Source organism: Thunnus thynnus, chromosome 1 (assembly GCF_963924715.1).
Source record: "Thunnus thynnus chromosome 1, fThuThy2.1, whole genome shotgun sequence".
Classification (NCBI taxonomy): domain Eukaryota; kingdom Metazoa; phylum Chordata; class Actinopteri; order Scombriformes; family Scombridae; genus Thunnus; species Thunnus thynnus.
Window position 1 is genome coordinate 40,556,020 of NC_089517.1, and position 18,621 is coordinate 40,574,640.

At 42.9% G+C, this 18,621-nt stretch overlaps 1 protein-coding gene across 6 annotated transcripts in view; it reads left to right on the top strand.

The window, feature by feature from the left end:
- Positions 1–18,621, top strand: part of adamts17 (ADAM metallopeptidase with thrombospondin type 1 motif, 17) — a 417,430-nt gene that overhangs the window by 62,188 nt on the left and 336,621 nt on the right. For all 6 annotated transcript variants that reach the window (XM_067598186.1, XM_067598185.1, XM_067598187.1 and 3 more), the window contains exon 4: positions 15,597–15,769. In XM_067598186.1, coding sequence (XP_067454287.1) covers positions 15,597–15,769 — 173 coding nt within the window. The remainder of the gene's footprint in view (positions 1–15,596; positions 15,770–18,621) is intronic.

Here is an 18,621-nt window from a genome sequence, read left to right on the forward strand (position 1 = left end):
CATATGATGTAACATTACTTCCATAGATCAGACAACGACACTGTCAATATCGGGAAATGCAGGGGAGGAAAATCAAACAGAAACAAAGAGCATCTGTCTCCACACTAAATCATCTGTTGAGTGATGGTCTTATTTCTGCTTTAGAACATAACCACTGTGAAAGAATCAGAAAATAATGTTTTATTTCTATCATTCACTGCTGATCACTCTCTAGCTCGCTCAACTACCACACTCTCTCTCTCTTTGGCTTGTGCTCTCAGCTCACTCACATTCTCTCTCTTTTTTAAAGCAAGTCAGAAAGGCAACAACAACTGATCTAACTTTACTTTTAATGATAACAAACAAAGAGAAATGTCTTCCCTTCGTCCTAAAGTGGTCCTAAATCGATTCGTGAGTACTTCCTTGTTTTGTGAATGAAGTGGTACATAAGTTGAAGCAGCCACACTGTAAATGTTTGACCAATCAGTAACGCTTAGTCCTGCAAAACCTTCCCCTAAAGATCCTGTACTTTTGGAAAGTACTACTCCCCCAAGCAGGGACTTAGAGGGTTAAACAAGCTCCCTGGAACTTCATTTAGACCCTGGTTCCTCCAGTGGAAACACAGTTCCTCAAAAGGTTCTTAGTCCCTGGGGAAAGTTGTGGTGGAAACGTGGCTAAGGTGATTCTTAATAGTGTTAATATCAGCCCTCATATAATAACAAACCAATTTATCAATGTAACCACGAGGAAGCCTAGAGCAGAGATGGAGTTAACAGTTTCTGTGGGAAAAAAGTTGAAGGAATGCTCAAAGAGGATATACAGTAGGTTGGATTGGTTAACGAATTGGGGATCTTGATGATCAGTGAATGGGAACTGATGAGTGGTGACAGAAAAGGTGACAGAATATGGATTTGAAGGCCATATTCCAGCTTGTATTATATACAGGATCTCATGACTGCACTAACAATAAGAGGCACAGATGACAATCACTGCTTCATTTGAATGGGGGTAGTGCATATAGGCTGTGAGTGTTTTGGCTGCAGTGGTGCCGCACCGGCCTGCGGCAAGAAAGTTGATCCAGTGTCAACTTCTGGAGAACTGCGCAACCCATCACATCATGCTGCAGTGGCCAATCACAGCCAGCAATCAGACTGATCAGAGCTGCACAACCCTGCCATGAGGGAGTACAAAGACATTACTAGGAGAAGGGGAGGACATTTCTCTTCATTTGATAATGTTTAATGTAAAGTCAGGTTTTGCTGTCGGCTTCCCGTTTCATTTTTAAAAAGACCAGAGTAAGAGAAAGAGAGCTGAGAGCACCAGTGAGCTAGAGAGAGATAGAGAGAGAGAAAGAGAGAGCAGCTGTGGTTGAGCGAGCTAGAGAGTGAATGAAGAGAGGGAGCATTGGTAGGAAGCCAGTGAATCAGATCAATAAAATGTTATTTTTGGATTGTTTGTTTGTTGTTCTAGAGCACAAACGCCCACATCTCCACACAACAATCCCACTCAGCCCTTATTTGGTCTGAATATGGCCTAAGGAATTTCAAAATTTTGGCTCAGTTAAACTTTTCAGATACCATGAAGCATGGGCTTCACTGGGTTTGAGTTTCTCCTTCACAGAAATATCAGTTGTGGCAAAAGAATACAATTTGGCCTTCACTTGCAGCTCCTGTGAAAGAAAATTGAATAGTCGGTTATAATTTTATAAATGTTTTGTATATATGTTACAAATGTTTTTAAACTAAGTCGTCAATGTTTGTTATCAACTGAATGTGATGTAATGTCATTGTCATTTTGGGGATACACGTTGGAGAAAAAATCCTACTCCTAGGCTAGTTGAACTCTTTAACCTGTTTCTATGTGAAGGCTGCTTGCTGACCTCTGGGGTTAGCTAGAGATATCTTTGTCTTAAGCCTACTGTTTTAGAGACTGTGTGGATCATGAGGTGCCTAGACAAGCTAAAGTTGAAGGATGTCCATGTTTGAAGGTATTGATTGACCATGAGGTCTGTTAGATCGTATGACCATACTTGTTTGTAAGAAGGTGTAACAGTTTGTGGAAGTGTCCATTTTGGGACCAGACTGTTTTAGCTTTGCTTCTGAAGAGGTATAAAGCTGTTTAGTTTGGGTTCACAATCTTTAGAGAAAGGGCTGGCTTTAGGGAAAGGGCCAGCTGAACAACATGCTTTCTCTCCAAAAATACAAGATGATTGTATTTTTGTTTGTGTTTGGACATTTGTATAATTGCTACTGATGGTGTGATGGATTGTACAGTGTCTACAACTGCTTCAACAAGTAACAATATTTAATATTTTCTTTAAGTCTCTGTGTGGTTCTCTGTGTGTAGTTCTTACTGTGGTGGCTGATTGTATTGTTTCCGATAATGAAATTCCTGCTTCATGAATGGGAGATGAGACTGTCACCCAGTCAAGGGGAAAAGCCCATTGGAATTTAAAGCAAGAGAGGAGAACAGACAGCCGCTTCCTATATGGCTGGAGATTAAGTCAAGAGCACCTTGCCTTCACTCTCTGTGGGCCTGAGGAGATACACTGTGAGGGACAGATCACAAGGGTCACTATCATGGTTTCCTCTGAAAAACCATGCGGGCAGTTTTCAGGAACAAATTTACTCTGTCATGTAGTTACACTATTTGAAGCTTTTCATTTAAACTGCAATAAAAATAAATACTGTTTTACAATGGTGCTCACCATATGATTAAATGTTCGAAGAAAAGAAAAAAACATGATTCTGTGTTCTGAACTCATAATCTATCAAGAACAGTGAAGACACACAGAACAAGCGTTCTGTGTGTTTGCCAGGAGCCCTCTCGTACATTGCATTCTTATCTAGCTTTCAAGCCCCATTTTGTTACACTTTTAGACCCTGGCTGTCTTACCCTGGCTGTTGTACCTTTAAGTTTTTTAACAAAGTTGAAAGTTTTTACAATTCATTCACTCGGATCTTTAGCTGTACGCTCACCGGTCTGGATATCCAGTTGAGGTTAGCACTAACGGTTTGCTTTTAGCCTCGGGACCTAGCTATCACAATTGGGGACTGCAGATGCCGGGCCAAGACGAGCCACAATCTGCAAAAGGAAGACTAACAACAGCAGCAGGTCCACTTGTTGGACCCGTGCCGGTAAGTTCTGCTGATTGCCGCTTGATGTCTTATCTGTGGATCACCTCTGCTAATACCACACCAACACTGCGGGCTCCGGGTTGGAGTCCCTGCATGTAAGTGCCCGCTTCCCCTCTGTCAGCGGCTGCTACTATCCACAACTAGTCTCTGAACTGCTAAACTCTGAAGCACCTTTAACCCTGTACTGGCCCCTTTTTATTTCTGTTCCCCAGCCACCACGTCTACTATCTATGGCTCCACTTACCTCCCCATCTGGCTGTGTCAGCTGCACCCATCTGGCCAATAAGGTCGCAGAGCTGGAAGGTAGAATATCGACGCTGTACCATATCCAGGACACTGAGACGCTTATGGACACCATCATCTCGGTCCAGCACAATCCGTCACACCTGGTGCCCGACGGCCTGTGGATGCTGCTCCCTGCCCTGCTGTCGTTGCCGCTGTGGCTGCCTCTCCTCCAGTGCCTGATGTCACAGCTCGCTATACAGGTGCTGATATTCCTCCTTCGGTTACCGTCCTAGATGATTCCTGGACACGGCTCGGGGCTAAACCTAAAGCCCTGGTCAGCTCCACACCATCCCATCATGAGTCCTGGTCCCTGGTTGGTGCTCGTAGCAGGGAATAGAGGCGCTCCTCTCGTGTCCCTCCTCACCATAACATCCAGTTAGAGAACAAATATGACATCCTCGACCTACATGATTTCCCCTCGCTGGCAGCCGCATCCCAGTCACAACGTCCTCCATCTCCCCTATCATCCCGTGGATCCCACAGCTCTGCGAATCATCGGATATCTCCACCACCCATACCTGAGCACACTGCTCCCATCAGGGCTCACCGCTCTGTACCGCACTTTACACCAGTGCCGCAGCAGGCTCCTGCCCGCTTCTCTGTCCAGTCTTCTCCATCCACACCATCTCTCCGGATGAAGTCTCCTCCGTTGGCCACCCCTCCATCCACGTTCAGTACAAGTTTTCCAAATAAGACTAAGTTGGCGATCCCAATGGGCAGAGTGGAAACTGAACGTGCGGGGTCTAGCCCTGTGATCACACATTCAACATCGCCTTGCCCCCTCTTCGCCCCGACTACGCTGATAGGCGGGGGCTCCATAATCAGGAACAGTCGTTTCTTCAGCACAGCAACACACTGTTTTCCCGGAGCCACAGTCCCCGACATCCTGCTAAAGCTCCCGTATTTGCTGCGCCCTCGCCCACCTCTGTTCAGAGAATAATAGTCCATGTAGGGTGTAATGACACACACAAATTGGATGGCACAAAACTATCTTCAGTTAAATGCTAGTAAGACAGAAGTGGTTTTATTTGGTCCCTCCGACTCCAGCGGGGGTATAGCTAATCTCTTAAGGCCCCTGGCCCCTTACCTTCATTCTCATGCCAGAAATCTCGGTGTTATTTTTGATTCGGCTCTAAAATTTGATAAAAAAATTAATTCTGTTGTCAAAGGTTGTTATTTCCACCTACAAAACATTGCCAAATTGAAACCACTCCTCTCATTCAACGACTTGAAGACTGTCACAAATGCTCTGATTTCCTCCGGTCTGGACTACTGCAATGCCCTTTATTTGGGTGTTGGCCAGTCATCCCTGTCTCGCTTGCAACTAGGGCAGAATGCTGCTGCTCGGCTAATAACTGGCACAAGGAGGAGAGACAGCATCACACCTATACTGGCCTCCCTGCATTGGTTACCAGTAAAGTATAGGACTGAGTTTAAGGTACTTTTATTTGTTTTTAAGGCTCTACATGGCCTGGTGCCCCAGTACATCTCGGAGCTCATCTGCCCCCTTCACAACACCAGATCTCTTAGATCCTCTGGCTAACTGTTACTCACTGTCCCTCGATTGCAGCTAAGGGATAAGGGTGACCGTGCATTTGCTGTAGCTGCCCCAAAACTTTTGAACAGCTTACCTTTTGGAACTAAGTGTTCCCCTTCTCTAGACACTTTTAAGGCTAAACTAAAGACTCACTTGGCCCTATTGGATCTGTAGGAATTATTATTATTAGGGCCCGAGCACCGAACGGTGCAAAGGCCCTATTGGATCTGTAGGAATTATTATTATTATTAGGGCCCAGGCACCGAATGGTGCGAAGGCCCTATTGGATCTGTAGGAATTATTAGGGCCCGAGCGCTGACGAGCGCGAAGCCCTCTTGTTTACAAAGGAATTATTATTAGGGCCTGAGCACTGACCAGTGCGAAGCACTCTTGTATCCAAAGGAATTATTATCAGGGCCCAAGCGCTGACCAGCGCGAAGCCCTCTTGTATCCAAAGGAATTATTATTAGGGCCCGAGCGCTGACCAGCGTGAAGCCCTCTTGTATCCAAAGGAATTGTTAGGGCCCGAGCGCTGACCAGCACGAAGCCCTCTTGTATCCAAAGGAATTATTATTATTAGGGCCCGAGCGCTGACCAGCACAAAGCCCTCTTGTATCCAAAGGGAATTAGGGCCTCCACATGGTCTGATCTTTTCCAAATTTCATATACTTGTTAAGAGTCCCGATCTGAACACATTTTCAGGCCCATATTTAGTGACAGTCATAGCGCCACCTACTGGCAACAGGAAGTATCATGCGTCATACTATGTCCAATTACTCCTAGGAAATTTGGCTGATGCCCCTGAAATTGACTGAGCTAAGATGTAAGACCTTGGTGATGCTACATTGGGCAGGTCATGACCCATATCAAAACGCCGTTGCCATGGCGACACATCCTTGTCCCTAAAATACAATGCTGTATTTTAGGGACAAGGGATGGGTCTACAGTCACGAAACTTGGCACACATGTCTGGAGTGACACCAGTTAAAATCTTGGATAGGTTATTTGCATAGACGTGACAATATGGCTCAACAGCGCCCCCTTGAAATATTCAAAATTGTAGCCCCGCCTTCCAGATTAACATAGAAAATTGAAATTCACAAGGCATATGTATCATGTCAAGACGCACAAAAAAGCCTCTTGGAGCCATATTGTAAGTCCTACAAGAAGTCGGCCATTTTGAAAAAACTGATTTTTGACCATTTCGCATACCTTGTATTTTAATGAACTCCTCCTACAGAATTCATTGTAACGACTTCAAAATCAGTGTGTGTCATCTACACTAGAGTAAGCTATCCAAAGATTTAGCTAGCGATGAAGGGTGTGGCCGTGGTGTGGCGTTGAGTTTTTATTTCGCCATGACAGACAAAATTGCTATAATTTTAGTGTAAATGTTTGAGGCTACATTAAACTTTACACGTTTGATAAGACTCCCAGGGTGAACACGTCTAAATACCAATATTCAGTCAGTGATGCAAACTGGCTCCATTGCGCCCCCTAAGACACTTCAATGCAGAAGCCCCTGCAGCAGGCATAATAGGTGATTGAGGATGTGACGTTAATCTCCCCTTGCACTGTTTGAAAACAGCCCAGGTCTGGGGACATCTATATGCCCGTGACAGAAGCCCTTCACCAGTGCCGTGCCCTAACATGCGCATGGACACGAGGGCCCGATCATCACTGCTTGCAGCTTTAATTAGGGCCTGAGCCCAAAGGGCGAAGACCCTATTGTTTTTCGTGTGTTTCTTTCTTTCTTATTATTCTTTATTAATACGCCACTTCAATCCTTAATTTGACCCCCTAAACATGCTCAAAAACTCACCAAATTTGGCACGCACATCAGGTCTGGTGAAACATTTGATAAAATGTAAAAATTAACCCCTGAAGTACCAAAATGTGCTCGAGAGCGCCACCTATGTATCTGAAACGGCCGCCATGGCCCGTAGGAATGTCGTAGAGAGATCGGACCAAAACTCAATTATTCGTCTCATCAAGACCTACAAATCATATGCTGACACCCCTGACCTAAATCCAACAGGAAGTCCGCAATCTCAATTTCAAAGTATGATTTTTGGCCAATTTTGGACCTTGAATAAACGCTATCTCCTCCTAGGGCGTTAATGGTATCGGCTTCAAACTTTAATACATGACTTATCACACTGTGTTGAGCAAAAGTTATTAAAAACTTTGTAATTACTCGAACGGTTTAGATTTAGTAAGCCCTGAAATTTGGAGTGCGACATTACACTTTACATTGTAAACCAATTGGGAGGCAATCTCTGGGCATGAACTTTGTGCCAAACTGGGGCATCTGGCGTCTAAATTATAAGTCCGACCACTTTCAAACCTGTATCAATGGATTCGCGACGAAAATTCCTACAAAAAATGTGATTTTTATGTAGGATTTGGCCAAAGTTATGGGATTTATGAGGATATTTCACAAGAAGAGTACAGTGACGTCCTTCTCTCCAGCTGAGAGGGAGAGCGAAAGAATGGCAGGGGGGGATGGGTAAAGTAAACATCTAGTGCCTGTGACAAAAGCCCTTGGACTGTGCCACACTCCACTTACATAGTGTTTCTACACATCTGACAGCAGTGTTCAATCCTTACTTTTTTTCAAGGAGTACATGTGCTCTTAAATGAAAGAAATTAGGAGCATACATATAACTTTAGGAGCACACTGAAAAATGTTCAAGTAACAGTTTCGTAAAGAAAACAATTCATTACATACATATTTACAATTTATCACATACATATTTAAACTCTGTGTGTGTGTGTGTATGTAAATCACAATTTTCTGTTTTTAGGGGTGCGTGATTATGGTAAAAATCATAATCACAATCATTTTTGTTCAATATTGAGATCATGATTATTCAACATGATCACTTTTTGACTGTAATTTTTGCCAATTGCTGATGTTCATATATGCACATATTTTTCCCTCTTGGCTGAGGAGACTATTACACATATAATCATATATTGTACTAATGTTCAAGAAAAACTATATGAGGGAAGAACTCAGGAAGGCTGGAGTTCCGGAGCTCCGTATTCAAACTGTAATGGACCTGCCATGAGGGTGGAGCAAACTCCATTTCCAAGGATGCTTTGCGATTTTCACACCTCAGCAGGGAACAGTCAACATCGGTCCCTCATTGGCGGAGACGCTCCTGCACGGCAGAGCGTCCTGATGACGCAGCCATGACATCACCACCCCTTTATAACCGAGCACACCCAAAATACACGTCTTTCCCATGTCACCGAGCTAGGGGTAACTCCTGTTCCCCTGTGAGTTAGCTTGACTACCCCACGAACATGTTTTCCCCTCATCGAAGACTCCCCTCATCGGATGAGACGAGACTTTGCCTGTGTTCACCCGAACACATTCCTGGATCCGAGAGAGACCGCTGCTGCAACCAGCGTCCTCAAATTCCCCAGAGAAAGAAGAAATAAAGTTACTTCAGGATAACGTGGAACGGCTCTGCCCTGCTCGTCTTCGCCGAGTCGACTCTGCTGTTCTCTCCGCCACTCCACTCAGAGCCAGCTGCCATGATTTTCGCCGACCGTGCGACAACGGCACCATCTGCCTCCGAGCCAAGAACAAAGTTGGACATTAAGACGGACTACACACACACACACCCTGCTCGCTTTCTGAAGCGACCAAGTAAGAGGCATAAGTCTGGGCATAGGCAGTGTTAGTTGTGTGTTCTTTTCAGCATCAGTTGCTGTTGTTTAGCATTTAGCTTTTTAGCTTTATTGCTATTGTTCTTGTTGTGTGAGTTGACGGACCGCCAAGTCCATTTTTCTCTGCTTTAGTCTGAGGAGTATTTTAAGTTTGCTGCCTGTGAGTTGTGTTCACCACGCTAGACTATTTTGTGTTTGTCCCGCTCGGGACTACTGCTGTGTTTGTGCTACCGTGAGTGAGAAAGTAAATTGATTTGTCGATCAGAAACCAGACAAAGTGCGTTACAGAGTGCCGTCCGTACGTGCGCTCTCTGTGGACAAAAGAGCCGCTTCTCTACCTCTCACAATCGCTTTCACTCCTCCCTCTCTTGCGACTAACACCACACTCACGCGCGCACAGATACACGCACCGACATCGTTTTGCACATCTGATGGTCAGATAACATCGGACAAAGCTTTGCGTTGTTTCCTTATCCGCCATCAGACACGTGTGTTTTTCACGGAATTGGATGAGAGCAAGACGCCGACCACCAGGCGGCGCAATCTTGTTTTTGTCTAGCGAAGACACCGCCGTACTTCTGCCATTTGGGTCTCACATGACATGACTTACTCCCACAGTCACGTTCACGTCGCAGACCGACGACGTCATCACGTCAGGCCCCGTCACCATCTTGTCTCGCGCATGCGCACACACACACACCCACATACATACAAACACACACACACACACATACATGCATTCTCCTGCAAGTGTCCAACCCTGTGCAAAGCTGTTTGTGTTTTGTTTGGTAGAATTAGATTGAATAGCTATTTATTGAATGAAGGATTTGTTAACTTTGTTAATTTTGCTAAGTTGAATAAACACTGTTATATCTTTAAAGAGAAGTTCTTTTGTCATTATTGTGTAACATATTATGAAAAGTGGCTGATTGAAGGAGTCAGAGCTCGAATTCAACCCTTCTTTGTTCACCCTTGAATATTTATCTCTCAGATATTAACATTCTAGGTGAACTCCCATTTATGAGATTACCTTGTTCGGTTATTGGTCCCGGTTTCCAGGTGGTGCTTCGTATTTGTTAGTTCATATTAATAATTCTATTAGTTGTTATAATTAATTATTTTTGATAATTGATAATTATAGCAAATAATCAACTGTGTTCCTCACAGATCCTACAGTTGGTGCCTGAATTATTGATTAAGGTTAACAATATTTTGATTTCATAATTCTTAATTGTCTGTGAACAAAGGGGTGGGCTCACAGAGAGACACTGGTTAGTATTGTGTGTCAAAAGACTCTCACACTGATCATCTCCAAACGTTTTCTTGGTTCCCAGAAGCTTAGCTGACTGCGCCGCGGCCCGATGTGCGCAAGGGCACGAAGGCCCGTTCAACGCTGCTTGCAGCTTTAATTAGGGCCCTAAGCTATGCCCCCAAAGGGCAAAGACCCTATTGTTTTTCGTGTGTTTCTTTCTTTCTTATTATTATTCTTTATTATTACGCCACTTTAACTCTAAATTTGACCCCCTAAACATGCTCAAAAACTCACCAAATTTGGCACGCACATCAGGTCTGGTGAAACATTTGATAAAATGTAAAAATTAACCCCCAAAGTGCCAAAATGTGCTCGAGAGCGCCACCTATGTATCTAAAACGGTCGCCACGGCCCGTAGGAATGTCATAGAGAGATCGAACCTAAATTTAATTATTCGTCTCATCAAGACCTACAAATCATATGCTGACACCCCTGACCTAAATCCAACAGGAAGTCCGCAATCTCAATTTCAAAATACCATTTTTTGCCAATTTTGGACCTTGAATAAACGCTATCTCCTCCTAGGGCGTTACTGGTATCGGCTTCAAACTTTAATACATGACTTATCACACTGTTGAGCAAAAGTTATTAAAAACTTTGTAATAACTTGAACGGTTTAGATTTAGTAAGCCCTGAAATTTGGAGTGCGACATTACACCTTACAATGTTAACCAATGGGGAGGCAATCTCTGGGCATGGACTTTGTGCCAAACTGGGGCATCTGGCGTCTAAATTATAAGTCTGACCACTTTCATACCTGTATCAATGGATCCGCGACGAAAATTCCTACAAAAAAATGTGATTTTTATGTAGGATTTGGCCAAAGTTATGGGATTTATGAGGATATTTCACAAGAAGAGTACACTAATATCCTTCTCTGCAGGTGTGAGGGAGAGAGAGAGAATGGGAGGGGGGGATGGGTAAAGTAAACATCTACTGCCTGTGACAGAAGCCCTTGGACTGGCCACACTCCACTTACTTAGTGCTTCTACACATCTGACAGCAGTGTTCAATCCTTACGTCTTTTCAAGGAGTACATGTGCTCCTAAATGAAAGAAATTAGGAGCATACATATAACTTTAGGAGCACACTGAAAAATGTTCAAGTAACAGTTTCGTAAAGAAAACAATTCATTACATACATATTTACAATTTATCACATACATATTTAAACTGTGTTTGTGTGTTTGTGTGTGTATGTAAATCACAATTAGCTGTTTTTAAGGGTTCCTTGATTATGGCAAAAATTATAATCACGATCATTTTTGTTCAATATTGATATCATGATTATTTAACATGATTACTTTTTGACTGTCATCTTCTCCAATTGCTGTTGTTCATATATGCACATATTTTTTCCCACTTGACTGAGGAGACTATTACACATGTAATCATATATTGTACTAATGATCAAGAAAGACTATAGCTTATATGAGGGAAAAACTCAGGAATAGGGTGGCAGTAATGCACCTAATATGCTGGTTGCCAACCGTTGTTATAAACCAAAAAGGGGAGGGTAAAATATTTTTCCTCACAGAGTGGTACATCCTGTCAGCCGAGGGATTTCCTATCTGTGCAGCTGAACACAGTAGTTCTCTACGGACTGTTTTACCGTGATGGTCACGGTGTTTTTTCTGCAGGTTTCACTTCATTCAGCTGGCCCACAGACCCGCTGATTCTCTCCGCTTTAACCTTAATAACAAATCGGGACTCGGTGCTCCGTTTGGATCTAAACAGAGAGCCGGGATTAGCTGAGAGGCTAGCAGAGGCTAACTGGTTTTGCTTCTTTCGGTCATGCTGCAGTTAACGCACCACTGCCCTAACAAGCGTCACCACTTCCTGTATCCGTCGTTTCAACTTTCAATCCCTCTAGAATTCATATACTTTTATGGTTGCAATTAGTAGTCGCGCAGTGTACAAGTATTTTTTTTCCACTTCGCACACATCTATTTTTAGCCAAGGACAAAGTTGGACATTAAGACGGACTACACACACACCCTGCTCGCTTTGTGAAGCGACCAAGTAAGAGGTATAAGTCTGGGCAGGGGTAGAGCAGTTGTGTGTTCTTTTCAGCATCAGTTGCTGTTGTTTAGCATTTAGCTTTTTAGCTTTATTGCTATTGTTCTTGTTGTATGAGTTGACGGACCGCCGAGTCCATTTTTCTCTGCTTTAGTCTGAGGAGTATTTTAAGTTTGCTGCCTGTTAGTTGTGTTCACCACGCTAGACTATTTTGTGTTTGTCCCGCTCGGGACTACTGCTGTGTTTGTGCCGCCGTGAGTGAGAAAGTAAACTGATTTGTCAATCACAAACCAGACAACGTGCGTTACAGACTGCCGTCCGTACGTGCGCTCTCTGTGGAAAAAGAACCGCTTCTCTCCCTCTCACGATCGCTTTCCCTCCTCCCTCTCTTGCGACTAACACCACACTCACGCGCGCACAGATACACGCACCGACATCGTTTTGCACATCTGATGGTCAGATAACATCGGATAAAAGTGTCCAACCTGCAAGTGTCCAACCCTGTGCAAAGCTGTTTGTGTTTTGTTTGGTAGAATTAGATTTTAGAATAGCTATTTATTGAATGAAGCATTTGTTAACTTTGTTAATTTTGCTAAGTTTAATAAACACTGTTATATCTTTAAAGAGAAGTTCTTTTGTCATTATTGGTAACATATTGTGAAAAGTGGCTGATTGAAGGAGTCAGAGCTCGAATTCAACCCTTCTTTGTTCACCCTTGAATGTTTATCTCTCAGATATTAACATTCTAGGTGAACTCCCATTTATGAGATTACCTTGTTCGGTTATTAGTCCCAGTTTCCAGGTGGTGCTTCGTATTTGTTAGTTCATAGTAATAATTCTATTAAATGTTATAATCAGTTAATTATCATTGGTAATTGATATAGCAAATAATCAACTGTGTTCCTCACAGATCCAACAGTTGGTGCCCGAATTATTGATTAAGGTTAACAATATCTCGATTTCATAATTCATAATTATCTGTGATAATAACCAAATGCACCACTGCCCGTCCCAACATTGCCAACTGCTGTTATAAACCAAAAAGAGAAGAGTAAAATATTTTTCCAAACAGAGTGGTACATCCTGTCAGCCGCGGGATTTCCTATCTGTGCAGCTGAACACAGCAGCTCCTCTATGGACTGTTTCTCCATGATGGTCCCGGTGTTTCTCCCGCAGGTTTCACGTCACTCAGCTGGCCGACAGACCTGCTGGTTTTTCCCACTTTAACCTGAATAACTAACCGGGGCTTGGTGGTCCGGTTGCATCCAAACAGAGAGCCGGGGCTAGCTGAGAGCTGAGCGGAGGCTAACTGGTTGTGTTTCTTTCCGGTCATGCTGCAGCTTACGCTCCGCTAGCCTTATTAGCGTCACCACTTTCTGTATCCATTGTTTCAACTTTAAATCCCTCTAATGTTTCATATAGTGTTATGGTTGTAATTTGTAGTCGCACAGTGTGCAAGTAAATTATTTCTCCACTTCACACATATCTGTTTTTAGGGGCAAATGCGAGTGAAATACTCACACTGTAGAGCCCAGTGACAGTACACATTTCAATCAAACTTTGACCAGATCATGTGGGTTAAAGTGTTTACTTTTCTAAAAATAGACGATTAAGTGTAGGAAATGAATTTGTTTTACACACAAACTCATCAAGACTTTTCAATTTACTAATTAAAATTCAAGTGACCGGGCTCAAAACTTGCACAGTTTTGATGACACAGGTGTGAGCAACTCAGCCTTATATGACAAACATCATCTGATTCACATGAAATTTTCAAGGTGTGCTCTACAGTTGATATACAGCGACATGATGTTCACTTAATGGGTGTTTTCTAACACGATATAGTGGACTAAGGAAATGATATTTGACTCCTTCATGCAATGTTAGATAACAGTGAAAAACTAAAGTTACACGTAACAATTTAAATGTACGCCACATAGAAGTGCAATCAAACTGGTTGAATAGCACCCCCCACAAAATTGCAGCAAAGCAGCCCCAGCAGCAGGTAAGATAGTGGACAAAGGAAGTGATGTCTGAAAACAGCCTGGGTCTGAAGACATCTACATGCTCGTGACAGAAACCCCTCGACTGCGCCGCGGCCCAGCGTGCATAATTTATAGTCACACAGTGTGCGAGTAAAGTATTTCTCCACTTCACTTCAGCTTCAAACCATAATACATGACTTAACACACTGTGCTGAACAAAAGTTATTAAAAACTTTGTAATAACTCGAACAGTTTAGATATAATAAGCCCTGAAAGTTGTAGTGTCACATCCCACCTTACAATGTAAACCAATGGGAATGCAATCTCTGGGCATGGATTTTGTGTCGAACAAATGGTTCTGATGTCTAAACTATAAGTCTGACCACTTTGAAACCTGTATCAATGGATTCGTGACGAAATTTCCTACAAAAAAATGATATATGTAATGAGGATATTTCACAAGAAGAGTGACATTCTGTCAGCCCAGGTCTGAAGACATCTATATGATGGTGACAGAAGCCCTTGGACTGCGCCACACTCCAGTTACTAAGTGTTTCTACACATCTGACAGCAGTGTTCAATCCTTACTTTTTTTTCAAGGAGTACATGTGCAAACTTCTCCTGGCCTAAACACGTGTACATGACAATATTCCATCAGTGATGCAAACTGGCTGAATAGCGCCCCCTACGAAATTTCAATGAAGCAGCCCCAGCAGCAGGCAAAACAGCAAACAAAGGAAGTGATGTTCACCCTCTTCTTTCATTATCTGAAAACAGCCCGGGTCTGAAGACATCTACATGCCCGTGACTGAAGCACTTCGACTGCGCCCGACACGACATACGCAAGGGCGCGAGGGCCCGATCATCGCTGCTTGCAGCTTTAATTATTATTATTATTACGACATTTTGATCATGAATAACTCAAATGCGCATATCCCAAAACTCACGAAAATTGGCATGCGCGTCAGTTCTGGTGAAAATTGCATACAAAATTGTGGACAATGGAAGTGATGTTTATCTTGTTCTTGCACTGTCTGAAAACGGCCCGGGTCTGAAGACAACTATATGCCTACTATAGAAGCCCTTCCAACTTGCGCAGAGGTGCAAGGGCCTGTTCATCATTGGTTGCAGCTTTAATTAGGGCCTGAACGCTGATCAGCGTGAAGCCCTCTTGTTTTGAGTTGGTCGACTGTCACAACATATCCGTTTTTACCAGCCTCTCTCTGTGTGTCTGTCATTCAGGGTGCGCATGAGAACGTGCTGCATGCCTTTGTAAGGCAATCACAGCTGAGTGCCCCCCTTTACTCTCACTGCCAGAAGGAGGAGACAAAAGTCCTGCACTCCAGTTTAAATTACATTTCTGAACAACAATCATAAATTAGCTAACAACACCTAAATCTGGCAACCCCACAGAGATTTTATCATTAACCCTATGTGGAGTTAAAATGGCAAGATGTTTGAGATTGGTAAAAATATTGGCAGGGATAATTCAGCAACACCTTGACATGTCCCCACCATCCATACCCAAATCTACGCCCATACATGCACACTAGTATGTGAAAAATCTACTGAGTCACAACAATGTGAATAGCTGTGTTACTTCTCACCTCCGGTGTAGTGTTTCTAATCTTGGTCTTCCTGTCTGCCTGCCCTTTGTGGCAGGGAAGAAGAAGGAGAAGAGGTCAAAAGTGGGTGAGGAGAGTCATCGGAAGAGGAGCGCCATTCGCCTGCATGAAGTATACACTGTGGAGACAGTGGTGGTGGCAGATTCTGACATGGTGCAGTACCACGGTGCTGAGGCAGCCCAGAGGTTCCTGCTGACTGTCATGAACATGGTAAGAATGCCAAACACAAATATAGTCTCTGAAATCATGTTTCTGACTCACCCCCTAACTGTTTATATTTTGTGTATAGAATCAATACCCTGTAAAGCATTCGATCGACAGACTAGCTCACTCACTTAAGTTAAATATCAGAGGCTTTTGTAGATATTAGATAGTTGCTGCTGGTGTGCTTTGTGTGGACCATGTAAATCTAAACTTTTTTCTTTTTTTAAATGAGTTTTTTTGTTCCTATGCTAATGCCTACTTATATAATTTTATATAATATATTATAAAGGGATGCAATGTTTTTAAAAAGTTTATTAGTAAAGTATCAATGTTGGGAAAAGTGACTTTCTCCTTGTTTTGTCACAATTTGAGCAATTGGGTCCAGTAAATGAAAACACATCTCAGAGCTGGATCAGTAAATTATTTCCATGCCTTTCATGTATGGGGCGGATCAGCAAGAAGTCGATGGCTCAGCTAGAGAAGGTCTCTCTCTGATGCTTGCTGTCTCACCCTCTCTCTGTATCAAGGCATTTTGGACCAGGTTGGCTGAATGTATAGAAAGAGATCATGCCTGAATCAAAACTTACATGATTAGTGAACAGTCTTATGATAGACCCCCGTCTAGAAACGCTATCTTCCATGGAACAACAAAGGTTGGGAATCCATGAGCTCCTCATTTCTCCTAGTGTGAGCACCAAAAGTCAAAGTCCAATCAGCCCTATTGTATTAGGGTGGAGGCAGACATTTCAGAGATAGATAACTGATAGCTGTGTTATATGTGTATTTACTGTACCTTAAACATTTTACCGCAACAAAAATAATACTGCCTTTAACAGAGTTCCAGAACAACTGAGTGTATGAATGCACATTAGTGCCTGCTGTTGTTGTAGCAACAAACAGCAACAACAGCAGGAACAGCTGGTGAAGGACAGCAGAAGGACGTCAACACGTGAGCATGGTTCATGGGGTTTCCTGCGGATGAGAAAGCACATAGAACTCCGAGGAAGAAGTCAAGTTAGTAACATGCATTAATGGTAAAAGAACACATACAGATGGAAAGGAGGAGAGAGGAGCTCAGTGCATCATTGGAAGTCCCCCGGCAGTCTTAGGCCCATAGCAGCATAACTAAGGGCTGGTCCAAGGCGAGCTTGGTCGGCCCTAACTATAAGCTTTATCAAAAAGGAAAGTTTTAAGCCTACTCTTAAACGTAGAGAGGGTGTCTGCCCTCCTGGACCGAATCTGGAGGATGGTTCCACAAGAGAGGAGCCTGATAGCTGAAGGCTCTGCCTCCCATTCTACTTTTAAAGACTGTAGGACTCACCAGTAAGCTGCATACTGGGAGCGCAGTGTTCTAGTGGGATAATACGGTATTATGAGCTCTTTAAGATATAATGGTGCCTGACCATTAAGGGCTTCGTATATGAGGAGAGGGATTTTAAATTCAATTCTTGATTTTACTGGAAGCGAATGCAGCGAAGCTAAGATGGGGGAAATGTGATCTCTTTTTCTAGTTTTAGTCAGTACACGTGCAGCTGCATTCTGGACCAGCTAGAGAGTCTTTGGAAACTTGTTAGGGCAGCCTGATAATAATGAGTTGCAATAATCTAGCCTAGAAGTAACAAATGCATGGACTATTTTTTCTGCATCTTGTTGAGACAGGATGTGCCAGATTTTTGCAATATTACATAAGTGAAAAAAGGCAGTGTTTGAAATTTGTTTTATGTGGGAGTTAAAGGACATATCCTGATCAAGAAGAACTCCCAGATTCCTTATGGTGGTGCTGGAGGCCAGGGTAATGCCATCTAGATTAGCCAAACACAATAACTTCAGTTTTATCTGAGGTTAGTAGCAGAAAATTGCAGGTCATCCAGGTCTTTATGTCCTTAAGGCATGCTTGGAGTCTAGTTAACTGATTGGCTTCATCTGGCTTCATTGATAAATAATAATAATAAAATAAATAATAATAAAATAATAATAATAATGTACATCATTCTACAATATATGACAACAGTGTAAAACTTATGCTGATAAATGGGATCTGTAAATGTGTTAAAATGCAAGAATAGTATAAACTAGAAAATTCTGCAATTTCTAGAGAAATTGCGTGGGGGAGCTGCAAACCTCCAGACGCAGCCACTGCCACTGCCGCCACTGCTGGCTGTCGCCACTGCCAGCTGCTGCCACTGCTGTTATTGCTACTGTTGCTGCAAATTTCTGCTTCAGCAGTTATTCAATATTTTGCACCGCCACCTACAGGTGAAATTGTATCAAATACCACACACTTATTCAGCATCCCTGTCTGTACAATTTTGCTGAATTTGGCCACCATGGAATATTGAATTTAAGAGATATAGAACTTAATAAGTTGTATGGTGGTGTTTCACTAATGGCCACAAGGTGGGGCTATTGGCGCCATGTTTCACTATGTCGTGCACACTGACATGGAAGACTTGTGCACCAAGTTTCATTTCACTGAAGACAACAGAACTGTAGAAATATCATGCTATAATATTACAGTAGCGCCCCCTGTTGGTATAATTGTATCAAATTTTACATAATAGTGCACTGTCATTATATGTACAAGATTCTCAAATTTGGTGTTAGTCTGAATCAGCATTGATTTAAATAAATATATATATATGCTTCGCAGCTTCCACACAATAAGCATAACCAGGCCAGAAGTCAACTGGTCAGAGGATATTTGTCATCATGGATGACGTGAGGTTCATATTGCAATTGGAAAATCACAAGAGTTTATGACACCACTAGTTCCATGATTGCCCTGGTCCCTGGCTTCCTCTTCAGGTAGAGGGGTGAATCTCTTCTCTCTGGCACTGCTGGAGCAAAATGATCCCCTA